Source organism: Urocitellus parryii, chromosome 8 (assembly GCF_045843805.1).
Source record: "Urocitellus parryii isolate mUroPar1 chromosome 8, mUroPar1.hap1, whole genome shotgun sequence".
NCBI classification, from domain to species: Eukaryota; Metazoa; Chordata; class Mammalia; order Rodentia; family Sciuridae; genus Urocitellus; species Urocitellus parryii.
The window spans coordinates 42,130,395-42,143,875 of NC_135538.1; the positions used below are offsets into that span (position 1 = coordinate 42,130,395).

Sequence of the window (13,481 nt, forward strand, 5' to 3'; positions counted from 1 at the left end):
CAGCTGGAAGTTTCTATAGGCCCCAATGTGTATGTGTTTGTCCTCTTTTCAGGCTATCCTTTCATCCTTCTACCTTACTATGGACGTGGTGGATTTTCTGTTTGTTAAAAATTGTCTCTGTAACCTAACCAATAATTAATAATTGATTTTTCTGTGACTTCTTATTCTGCCTTGCTCCTTATACTTCTTAGAACCATACTGGAGCCAAGTTTTCCCATGTTGCTTTCTGATATATTACATTTCCATTTTTGAGAACTCTAGATTAAGTTTGGCATCTTATTTATATTCCTCATTTTTTAGAAATTTACTTGATTTTTCTTATAATGGTTTGTTTTAGTCAACGTTTTGTTGCTGTGACTAAAATACCTGACAAAAACAATGTAGAGTAGGGAAAATTTATTTGAGACTTATAGTCTCAAATGTCTCAGTCTGTAAACAGCCTACTCCATTGCTCTGGGCTCAAGGTGAGGCCCACATCATGGCAGAAGGGACCAGCAGAGGAAAGCTGCTCATCTCATGGCAACCATAAAGGAGAGAGAGAGAGAGAGAGAGAGAGAGAGAGAGAGAGAGAGAGAGAGAAGGTGGGGGAGAGCACCCTCTACCCCTGGGAGGGCAGATGTATCCATCCAGGCTGTGTTCCTAGTGACCCGCCTCCTATAGCCATGCACCACCTGCCTATAGTAACAACCTAGTGAATCCATGAAAACTAGGATGAGCTGATTAGGTTATAGCTCTCATGATCTATTCGTCTCACCTTTGAATATTCCTACATCAACAGGAGATTTGGGGGAACACCTCATATCCAAACCCTAATTTATTTATTTATTTTTAAGACATTTATAATTTGTTTCTTATCATGAACATCCATGGTATACTTTCTTGATCTTCCCCTTCCCTAGCAGTGTTTGTCCTGTTTTCACTATTTTTGGCTGCCCTTTAACTCATTTTTGCAGTTAAAATTCTGTGATATGTTACTTCTTTTTCTTTGGTTTTGGGTCATTTCTTTTTTTTTTTTTTCTTATTTTTTTTTTTTTTATTGGTCGTTCATAACATTACATAGTTCTTAATACATCATATTACACGGTTTGATTCAAGTGGATTATGAACTCCCGCTTTTACCCCGTATACAAATTGCTGTATCACATCAGTTACCCTTCCATTGATTGACATATTGCCTTTCTAGTGTCTGATGTATTCTGCTGTCTGTCCTATTGTCTACTATCCCCCCTCCCCTCCCCTCCCCTCCCCTCCCCTTTTCTCTCTCTACCCCTTCTACTGTAAATCATGTCTTCCATTTGTATTCTCTTGACTTACCCCTCCTTACCTCTTATATGACATTTTGTATAACCCTGAGGATCGCCTTCCATTTCCATGCAATTTCCCTTCTCACTCCCTTTCCCTCCCACCTCTCATCCCTGTTTACTGTAAATATTCTTCTCAAGCTGTTCGTCCCTACCCTGTCCTTGTTTACACCCCTTATATCAAAGGAGTCATTTGGTATTTGTTTTTTAAAGATTGACTAGCTTCACTTAGCATAATCTGCTCTAATGCCATCCATTTCCCTCCAAATTCTATAATTTTGTCATTTTTTAATGCAGAGTAATACTCCATAGTGTATAAATGCCACATTTTTTTTATCCATTCATCAATTGAAGGGCATCTAGGCTGGTTCCACAGTCTTGCTATCGTGAATTGAGCTGCTATGAACATCGATGTAGCAGTGTCCCTGTAGCATGCTCTTGTTAGGGCTTTAGGGAATAGACCGAGAAGGGGAATAGCTGGGTCAAATGGTGGTTCCATTCCCAGCTTTCCAAGAAATCTCCATACTGCTTTCCAAATTGGCTGCACCAATTTGCAGCCCCACCAGCAATGAACAAGAGTGCCCTTTTCCCCGCATCCTCTCCAGCACTTATTGTTGTTTGACTTCCTAATGGCTGCCAGTCTTACTGGAGTGAGATGGTATCTTAGGGTAGTTTTGATTTGCATTTCTCTGACTGCTAGCGATGGTGAGCATTTTTTCATGTACTTGTTGATTGATTGTATGTCCTCCTCTGAGAAGTGTCTGTTCAGGTCCTTGGCCCATTTATTGATTGGGTTATTTGTTATCTTATTGTCTAATTTTTTGAGTTCTTTGTATATTCTGGTTATTAGGGCTCTATCTGAAGTGTGTGGAGTAAAGATTTGTTCCCAGGATGTAGGCTCCCTATTTATCTCTCTTATTGTTTCTTTTGCTGAGAAAAAACTTTTTAGTTTGAGTAAGTCCCATTTGTTGATTCTATTTGTTAACTCTAGCGCTATGGGTGTCCTATTGAGGAATTTGGAGCCCGATCCCACAGTGTGTAGATCATAACCAACTTTTTCTTCTATCAGATGCCGTGTCTCTGATTTAATATCAAGCTCCTTGATCCATTTTGAGTTAACTTTTGTGCACGGCGAAAGATAGGGATTCAGATTCATTTTGGTGCAAATGGATTTCCAGTTTTCCCAGCACCATTTGTTGAAGATGCTATCCTTCCTCCATTGCATGCTTTTAGCCCCTTTATCAAAAATAAGATAGTTGTAGTTTTGTGGATTAGTTACTGTGTCCTCTATTCTGTACCATTGGTCCACCCGCCTGTTTTGGTACCAGTACCATGCTGTTTTTGTTACTATTGCTCTGTAGTATAGCTTGAAGTCTGGTATCGCTATACCGCCTGATTCACACTTCCTGCTTAGTATTGTTTTTGCTATTCTGGGTCTTTTATTATTCCATATGAATTTCATGATTCTTTTATCTATTTCTACAAGATATGCTGTTGGGATTTTGATTGGCATTGCATTGAACTTATAGAGAACTTTTGGTAATATCGCCATTTTGATGATGTTAGTTCTGCCTATCCATGAGCAGGGTATGTTTTTCCATCTTCTAAGGTCTTCTTCTATGTCTTTCTTTAGGGTTCTGTAATTTTCATTGTATAAATCTTTCACCTCTTTTGTTAGGTTGATTCCCAAGTATTTTATTTTTTGGGGGGATATTGTGAATGGAGTAGTTGTCCTCATTTCCGTTTCAGAGGATTTGTCGCTCATATACAGGAACGCCTTTGATTTATGCGTGTTGATCTTATATCCTGCCACTTTGCTGAATTCATTTATTAGCTCTAATAGCTTCTTTGTAGACCCTTTTGGGTCTGCTAGGTATAGAATCATATCATCTGCAAATAGTGATAATTTAAGTTCTTCTTTTCCTATTTTTATGCCTTTAATTTCTTTTGACTGTCTAATTGCTCTGGCCAGTGTTTCGAGGACTATGTTGAACAGAAGTGGTGAGAGAGGGCATCCCTGTCTTGTACCAGATCTTAGAGGGAATGCCTTCAATTTTTCTCCATTCAGAATGATGCTGGCCTGTGGCTTATCATAGATTGCTTTTACAATGTTGAGGTATGATCCTGTTATCCCTAATTTTTCTAGCGTTTTGAACATAAAGGGATGCTGTACTTTGTCGAATGCTTTTTCTGCATCTATTGAGATGATCATATGGTTCTTATTTTTAAGTCTATTGATGTGGTGAATAACATTTATTGATTTCCGTATATTAAACCAGCCTTGCATCCCAGGGATGAATCCTACTTGATCATGATGTATAATTTTTTTGATATGTATTTGAATCCGATTCGCCAGAATTTTATTGAGGATTTTTGCGTCAAGGTTCATTAGAGATATTGGTCTGTAGTTTTCCTTCTTTGATGTGTCTTTGTCTGGTTTCGGAATCAGGGTGATGTTGGCCTCGTAGAATGAATTTGGAAGTTCTCCCTCTTTTTCTATTTCCTGAAATAGCTTGAAAAGTATTGGTGTTAGTTCCTCTTTAAAGGTTTTGTAAAACTCTGCTGTATACCCATCCGGTCCTGGGCTTTTCTTAGTTGGTAGTCTTTTGATGGTTTCTTCTATTTCCTCTATTGTTATTGGTCTGTTTAGGTTGTCTATATCCTCCTGGCTCAATCTGGGCAGATCATAGGACTCAAGGAATTTATCTATGCCTTCACTATCTTCTATTTTATTGGAGTATAAGGATTCAAAGTAATTTCTGATTATCTTCTGTATTTCTGAAGTGTCTGTTGTGATCTTGCCTTTTTCATCCCGTATGCTAGTAATTTGGGTTCTCTCTCTTCTTCTCTTCGTTAGCATGGCTAAGGGTCTGTCAATTTTATTTATTTTTTCAAAGAACCAGCTTTTAGTTTTGTCAATTTTTTCAATTGTTTCTTTTGTTTCAATTTCATTAATTTCAGCTCTGATTTTAATTATTTCTTGCCTTCTACTTCTTTTGCTGTTGTTTTGCTCTTCTTTTTCTAGGATTTTGAGATGAAGTATGAGATCATTTATTTGTTGGTTTTTTCTTTTTTTGAGGAATGAACTCCAAGCAATGAATTTTCCTCTTAGAACTGCTTTCAATGTGTCCCATAGATTCCGATATGTTGTGTCTGTGTTTTCATTTAACTCTAGGAATTTTTTAATTTCCTCCTTGATGTCTTCTAAAACCCATTGATCACTCAGCAACCTATTGTTCATTCTCCAGGTGATGCTTGCTTTTTCCTTTCTTCTTTTATCATTGATTTTCAGTTTCATTCCATTATGATCAGATAAGATGCATGGTATTATCTCTACCCCTTTGTATTGTCTAAGAGTTGCCCTGTGACATAATATATGGTCTATTTTTGAGAAGGTTCCATGTGCTGCTGAGAAAAAAGTGTAGCTACTTGATGTTGGGTGGTATAGTCTATATATGTCAATTAAGTCTAGGTTGTTAATTGTGTTATTGAGTTCTATAGTTTCCTTATTTAACTTTTGTTTGGAAGATCTGTCCAGTGGTGAGAGAGGTGTGTTGAAGTCTCCCATGATTATTGTATGGTGGTCTATTAGACTCTTGAACTTGAGAAGAGTTTGCTTGATGAATACAGCTGCACCATTATTTGGGGCATATATATTTATGATTGTTATGTCTTGTTGGTGTATGGTTCCCTTGAGCAGTATGAAGTGTCCTTCTATATCCCTTTTGATTAGCTTTGGCTTGAAATCTATTTTATTAGATATGAGTATGGACACTCCTGCTTGTTTCCGCGGTCCATATGAGTGATATGATTTTTCCCAACCTTTCACCTTCAGTCTATGTATATCTTTTCCTATCAAATGCGTCTCCTGTAGACAGCATATTGTTGGGTCTTGTTTTTTGATCCATTCTACTAGCCTGTGTCTCTTAATTGGTGAGTTTAAGCCATTAACATTTAGGGTTATTATTGAGATATGGTTTGTTCTTCTATCCATATTTGTTTATTGATGTTACTAAACCTGATTTGTTATCCTCTATGACTACTTTCCCCCCTTTACTGTCCTACCTCCCATTGTTGGTTTTCAATGTTGTTTTCCATTTCCTCTTCCTGTAATGTTTTGCCAAGGATTTTTTGAAGAGATGGTTTTCTAGCTGCGAATTCTTTTAACTTTTGTTTATTGTGGAAGGTTTTAATTTCATCTTCTAACCTGAAGCTTAATTTCGCCGGATACACGATTCTTGGTTGGAGCCCATTGTCTTTCAGTGTTTGAAATATGTTATTCCAGGATCTTCTAGCTTTCAGAGTCTGTGTTGAGAGATCAGCTGTTATCCTGATTGGTTTACCCCTAAATGTAATCTGCTTTCTTTCTCTTGCAGCTTTTAAAATTCTCTCCTTATTCTGTATGTTGGACATCTTCATTATAATGTGTCTAGGTGTGGATCTCTTATGATTTTGCACATTCGGCGTCCTGTAGGCTTCTAGGATTTGGGATTCTGTCTCAATCTTCAATTCTGGGAAGTTTTCTCGTATTATTTCACTGAATAGACTGTTTATTCCTTTGGAATGGAGCTCTGTGCCTTCCTGTATCCCAATGACTCTTAAATTTGGTCTTTTGATATTGTCCCATAATTCTTGGATGTTCTGCTCATGGTTTCTTAGCAGACTTGCTGAGCTGTCTATGTTCTTTTCCAGTTGAAATACTTTGTCTTCATTGTCTGATGTTCTCTCTTCTAAGTGATCTACTCTGCTGGTAGTATTCTCAATTGAGTTTTTAAGTTGGTTTATTGTTTCCTGCATTTCTAGAATTTCAATTTGTTTGTTTTTTATTACCTCTATCTCCCTGTGAAATTGATCTTTTACTTCCTGGATTTGTTTGTCAATGTGATCTTTCATTGTCTGATTTTGCTGTCTCATGTCTTCCTTGAGACTCCAGATCATCTGAAGCATATATATCCTGAACTCTTTATCTGATATTCCATCTGTTGCAGCTATTACCTCTTCTAAAGTTGAGTTGACCTGCATTGCTTGTGGTCCTTTCTTTCCTTGTCTTTTCATACTGCCCGCGTTTCTTTCTGCTTGGTGCAACTGTTGTGTTTTGAAATTTACCCCCTATTTATTTATGTTGCTCTTGTATACTTGAAAAGTCTCCCTTGCAGGTGCGGGCGGCGGCTGTGCCCCTACTCCAATTGGGGTGACGTGTCTATCACGCTGGCGGCTCTCTGGGCCTGTTCCGGGAGTGGAAGGCGGCCCTGCTCTGTCCCTATTCCAATTGGGGTGTCGTGACTACAATGCTGGCAGATCGCTGGGCCTCTTCCGGGCGTGGGCGGTGGGCTTGGCTGGTGGGATTCCACCTAATGGCAGTCCCTAACCTCCCTGCTTGCTAATTAATGGCTTCTCTGAGGCGCCACGCCTTCTGTAGCTGCGGGGCAGGCCGCGCGAATCAGTTGGCCTGGATCTCCGGGGTCCTGCTGCTGGCTGTTTTGATGTTGCAAGCTGTTGGAGAGTGGTGGTGTATTCTTCAGCTTTCCCGGATGGTGGCCACTGACTGCCTGGATGGAGTGTCCGCTATTTTGATGTTGCACTCTGAAGGAGAGTGGCGGTGTATCCTTCAGCTTTCCCGGATGGTGGCCGCTGACTGGCTCGGCGGAGTGGCCGCTGACTGGCTCGGCGGAGTGTCCGCTGTGGGGGATGGGACTGTACCGCTTCCTTCCCCTTCTGAGAACCCGTGCTCGGCCCAAGGGTCCGTGTGGGCTTGGCTGGTGGGATTCCACCTAATGGCCTTCGGTTTTGGGTCATTTCTAAGATGAGAAAGGAGGATGCCAACATACATCACAGTCTTTAAACTAGACTTCTTTCATTTTGGTTCCATTTGTATCTTACAAAAATGATTTTGCTATTGTAAATCATGAATGGAACATTTCTCTAAATTGTTGCTAATGAGTTTTCTTTTGTTTTTATGTGCTTTTGGTTATTGTTTCCATGTGCTAGGGAGTGACATTGAATTGCTATTTCAGACAGGTAAAGATGTTTGCCAAACATCTTCTCTCTATTTATTTATGTATGTTTTGAATAGGCAACATACAATTGTATCTAAATGTCATAGAATTTTAAAACATGTTAGAAAGTAATCAGTAGATTAATGAACCTTCCATGTACCTGTCACTTATCTGAAGAAACAGTATTTTGCTATTTTTTTATCTCCCCCCATACAACACATACACATTATTATACTTTAGGACCGTAAGACAAATTTTAGAGACTCCATTTTACCTATAAACAATTCAGTATATAACTCTGACAGATAAAGACCTATTTGAAATAACAAAAATGAACAAAAACCCAAACCATTTCCACTGTACCATTACTATATTTAATAAAATTAACAAAATTTCTCTAGTCTTATCTAGTAGCTATTACATATTTTTCTGTGTGACTGAAAAACACTTTTACAGTTTGAATCAATATCAAATACTCTTCACATTTGCTTAGCTGTTCTTTTAAAATTTGTAACAATTTCCCCTTCACCTCTTTTTTTTAATGCCATTTTCCCACTAAAGATATAATATATGTAATAATGTATAGGATTCTCCAAATTCTGGATTTGGTTAACTATTTCCACCTTGTGGTATCTTTTAATATATTTCTCTAATTCCTGTATTTCCTATCACTGATAATGAGATAGCTATAACTGATTAGATTTAGGTTCAGTGTTCTGGGCAAGAATCAGTGTGTATCTTGCAGCACTGTAGGAGACCTTTGAGTCCTGCATTTCTTCACGGTGTTATAATAGATCAGTGGGTTAGCTGTTCCCACCCTGACAGTGAGATACCTAGGTATTGACATTTTACCCAAAGGTCATTTCCTAGATTAATGGCAGAATTATTATTCTGTCATTCTTTTTGTAATTAATTAATTGTTGATAGAAAAGTATGGCACTTTGGCATTTTCAAATTTGCTGATGTTCCCTGATGAATTTTTAGAATAAGTAGCAGTTGAGAGGATGCATTAGTATTCTTGTGTGTGTTTTAGTCAGTGTTTTTGCCACTGTGACTAAAAGATCTAACCAGGACGACTATAGAGGAGGAAAGGTTTATTTAGGGGCTCCTAGTTTCAGAGGTCTCAATCCATAGATAGTGGGCTCCATTCCTCAGGGCTTGAGGTGAGGCAGGACATCATGGCAGAAGAGTGTGGCAGAGGAAAGCAGCTCACATGATGATCAGAAAACAGGGAGAGAGGTCTCCACTTTCCAGATACAAATATTTGTCCCAAAGTCATGTCCCTGATTCCCATCTCCTCTAACCATACTCTCTCTCTTCAGTTAGCACTCAGTTAATTCCTATCCTAATGTACTGATTGGGTTAAGATGCTTATAACCCAATTATTTCTCCTCTGAACCTACTTGCATTGTCTCACATGTGAGCTTTTGGGGGACACCACACATTCAAACTAACAATGTGGATTTAGAAGGGAAAAATGTAGATTAGAAATTGTCCATTGGTCTTTGAAAAAATAATTTCAGTTAGAACAACTTGAAGATCATTCAAAATAATTAAAAATATAACTTCATAACTTGTCCTATAAGATCTGTATTTCTGTGTGTAGGTATTACTTTAGTTCCTCAAGAATGCATCTATACTTTTAGGACATATTTTCCAAAATATACTTTTATTTTTCCCCTTTACATAGGTTATTAAGTGTGGTATGCTGTGATCTGGACACTCTTCTCCTGTTAGAGGCTCAGTATCAAGTATCCAGAATGTTACTACATGCTCAAGAAGAAAATATCTTAGAGATTTCCGAGAACCACAGGTTAAAGTAAAGGGTGAAGGAGGGAGGTGGGCATTAGAACTTGATATAATAACTTTTTTGTTAACTGTTAAGAAAGTAATTTTCTATAGTTTGTTTTCTTAATTTCTGAATTCAGTAGGTTTAAGTAATAGTAAGAAGCAATTAAAGCATAAATCACACAGAATGATAATATACATTTTTGGAGAAGTCTTCACAGAGTACTACTTTCAAAGTCTGAATTTTTTTTTTTTTTTAGGTTAAGCCTAACTTTATTAATGGTTCCATGAAATTGTATCACTTCATAATTCATGTTTAAGATGACCCATTGAATGAAGTGTTTGATTTTGTGTCCCTTATAGAGGCACTTTTTCTTCATCCTTTAGTTATTTTAGCTCATAGTCATAAATTCTGATTATTTGCAAAATAAATAATATTTCCTGTTAACATGTGCCATTACCTCAATTTGACTGACATTTACTAATAATATATTCAATAACTGACATTATTTTCATGTGTGTACCTTAAAATAAAAGAATATTTCGTCTCTATCCTAGACAAGTCTTGGAATGTTATAGCATATATTACTTGATACTCTAGGTTTGATGTGAAAGAAAAGGATCAACTGTGGCAGAATATGTAGGCTGCTCATAAGCAATACTTAAATTTTAATTGAATGCCCTGTGTCTAACATATATGAGATCTTGGGTGAAAATATGATAAAGTTACTGTAAAAATAATGTATTAATTTCATTTCTTCGGGTACAATAACATTAATCAAGGAAATATTCTGTTATTAATCTCACTAATCTCATTATATTAATTTTTCCCTCTCTAGTAAAGCCATAAGATACAAAATTAATTTAGTTATTTGTATTTTAGGTGATACATTGGCAAATAATCTATTTTCCAAGCATTTCTACTTTTTCTTTAAAATCCAGTGATGTGATTTAAAAATGAAATCATATCCTATCAAGGTGGTAACAGAATTGATTTATTTTTTTTCAGAGGCTTTATAATTGATGGCTTATCAGTAGAAAGAAACCATATTCTTGTAAGAATAAATCTTGTTGGTGGGTCATCGGAACGGATTTTGCCTCCAAGGATACTGGAGAAGGTGATGTGATAGAAGAGGGGGGAATATTTATGTGACATGTTTTGAAGCAAGATAGTGAACTCAGGTGACACTAAACAACATCTCCCAAATGTCTGTCACAGAGTTGAACTTTTGTTAGTTGACAGACTTCAGGATGCAAGTAAACACTTTCAAACTGAATTAGTTCTTTTGTTGTCAAAGGATCATGAGTGCTAGTTTCTGCAGCAGAGTAGGTTATTGTTTTATTAAAAGTTGTGATTCTCCCTGTGTGCTTTTGAATATTTTATTTTCTGTATTTATCTTTCATGACATAACTTTTTTATTAGATGATTATATTTTTATACTTCCTTACAAAATGGAGTCTCTCTCCTTCCATCAATATACGTAGCCTGGGTTTCTCCTGGAGGTTTTATTTTGTTGTTAAGAGCATTCTTGTTTTGACTGTGACTCTGGGAAAGATTAGATAGAAATGATTGACAACAAAAGGAAAACAGTTTAGTGAGAAAAAAGAAAATACAGGTTTTCTTTGAGGGTTACAGTTTTTATTTCATGAAAAAATATAGTAAAAGTCATCATTATCAGTCCGAGCCCCAAGAACAAGTTACTATGTCTGCTTCAGTGGTTATTTAATATTTATGTATATTTAATTTTAATTATTACTTTTTAGAATAGTGAATTATCTTTTGGCTAGTTGGGCAACAACTCTGGAATTTTAGTGAAAAAGCCAATTTAATAGAATAACATTTCAGAAAGCTATAAAATTCAATATTACTTCCTAAAGTCATTTGTCTTTCTGTTTTTTAGGGAGATGATCCATATCCTTGGCCAATGTTTTCATCATACCCTTTGCCACCCTGCTATCTGCCAGAAGTTACAAGAAATGCTGATATAAAACAAGGTAAAATATTTACTGTTAAATGACATATTATTTTTAATCCTTTTATTACAATTTGAAGAATGACTGTGTTAAGGTGGATTAATATTGATTTTCCTTCAGCATGTATACAGGGATGTATTTATGTCTGTTGCTTTGTAATTTAAAAATTTCTCTCTCTCTCTCTCTCTCTCTCTCTCTCTCTCTCTCTTTGTAGTGATGGGGATTGAACCTGTGACCTTACACATGCTAGGAAAGTGCTCTACAACTGAGCCACATCCCTGACCATTCTCAAGTTTCTTACTAAATTTTTATGAGGCAAAATAATTCTTATTTCTTGTGGCTGGGGTGTGACAAATTAGTCCAGTGGCAAAATATATATATATATATATATATATATATATATATATATATATATATATATTTTGCTTTAAAAAGAAATTAGTGATATTTGATTTTTTGAATTCTAGATGTATAGAATGTTTATTTATTTATTCAACAGAGTAGTGGTGTTTTTGTAAGTGCTTTGTGCTCCATTCAAACCTATGTACCTAAGACTCAAAATTTAATGAGAAATAAGGTAACTGTCAACTTTCTTTCCCATTTCAGAAATGGCAACTTTGTTTCCTATTCTTTAGGCAATAAACTTGAAGGTTGTTTTTGGACCTTTCTCTTCATTCCCTGCAAGTAATCTGTCAGCAAATTCTCTTGACTCTGTGTATCTGATATAAAACCACCTCTGCTTCCCCACTATCACTGTCATTTCTCACCTGTTGCAATATTCTACCACGATCATTGTGTTGTCAGTATAGCAGTCAGAGTGAGGCTGTTGGACAACAGATTGGATCATATGACTCTTCTAAAACACTGTAGCGTCTTCCTTATAAGGACCACAATATTTGTGACATCCTTCCTGGCACATGCATTGTCTTAGGGAATGCCATGCAATTTCAAGCCTTGTTCTTCATTTCCCCATCATACTGAGTATGAACTCACTGTCTTTCTGTTCATAAAGCGCAAGTGTTTAAATAAGACATTACTCCCAATTTAAGAGTAGTGCCTATATATCCTCCTAAGAAGAGTGGTGGTCCTGACCTTGATGTGGTCAAATTAGAATGAATACCTCATTTTGATATTGCAGATATTTATGTCACTGGTCATAGATTCTTAGTAGAATGGGCAGAAATTGAGAGAGAAAATTTAAATCATGTCTAGATTTCCTTTGGACCTGACAGTACAGTAATGTATCTCTGTGAATTTAATGAGAAAAATAAAACCAAATATGTTTTCTAGTAGTATATGACTAAATTTAAATAGTGTATTTAAATAGTTAAATAAACTAAGTACTAATATTTAAATAGTTAAATAAACTAAGTACTAATTGTTTACATTCAAAAATACAATGCTTAAGCTAATAATACTTTAAGGCATGGATGTTATTTTAACAGCAAAAGTCACATACTTCCCTTTCTGCTTTTTGATTCAAAAGTAATGATTCACTCATTCTGACAGGTGTTATTTTAGTCATCATTTGCACTGCAAAATTTTGGAACATTGTTTCATTGTTGTGGAAAAAATCACTTCAGTTGTGTGCATATGGTGATATCTCCTCATTTGTCTCCCAGCTTCTAGATTTATCCTTCTTGCTACAGTTAGCATCTCCTCATCTGTTAAATTGTCTCTTGTTAGATCTTTAGCATCAATGTTAGCTGTTTGATGATTCATCTTTATCTATAAATAAGAATCTGGAGACATCATTTTCTTTGTGAAAATTTTTAGTGTCACATATGAAAATGTAAGTGACCCTTTAAGAGCTATTGATTAATATTTTCTCTCTCTCTCTCTCTCTCTCTCTCTCTCTCTATGTATACATAACATAAGTTTGTACACATATTCATTCATATATGGGCACATATATAGAGCATCACACATGAAAAATTTGAATCCATTTGGTATCAGTAATTTCTACTTGGAATATAATTTGTTATCTGAAAGTTTAGATAAGTAGGGTGAGTGTAGTAACTTATATTGCTGCCTTTGTAGGTTAAAAAAAATACTGAGGAGAATAAGGGAAAAAGGAGTGTTGTACAGTTGTCAAAAGCAAGTGCTGGTTAGCCTGTTAGGAATTGTTAAAGTGACCTTCAGGAAATTCACTTATGATGTCTTCCCTGTTTGGAACTGGGTAGTCATAAGATGGTGATCTGTTCTGTTTGTTTTTGTTTTTCCAATCTAGACTTTAGGTATCCCGGGAGTAATTGTTATAACCCCTAGCCAGTCCACTCTATCACATTCAATTTTGGTGTCCCCAGGATGAGGATTTTTTTCTCATAGGAGGAGGGGAAATGGCACAACTTCCATACTTAGAATTAAAAATGACCTGAGGAATTGAATAACATACTACAGTTATTATTGAAAGCAAGTTATT

General features: G+C 36.2%; 1 protein-coding gene across 1 annotated transcript in view; it reads left to right on the forward strand.

The window, feature by feature from the left end:
• The window catches only part of Tbc1d32 (TBC1 domain family member 32), a 195,664-nt gene that overhangs the window by 115,313 nt on the left and 66,870 nt on the right, over nucleotides 1-13,481 (forward strand). Inside the window, exons 24-26 of the mRNA XM_026394083.2 lie at nucleotides 8,988-9,110; nucleotides 10,095-10,203; nucleotides 10,987-11,080. Of these exons, the coding sequence (XP_026249868.2) occupies nucleotides 8,988-9,110; nucleotides 10,095-10,203; nucleotides 10,987-11,080 (326 nt within the window). The remainder of the gene's footprint in view (nucleotides 1-8,987; nucleotides 9,111-10,094; nucleotides 10,204-10,986; nucleotides 11,081-13,481) is intronic.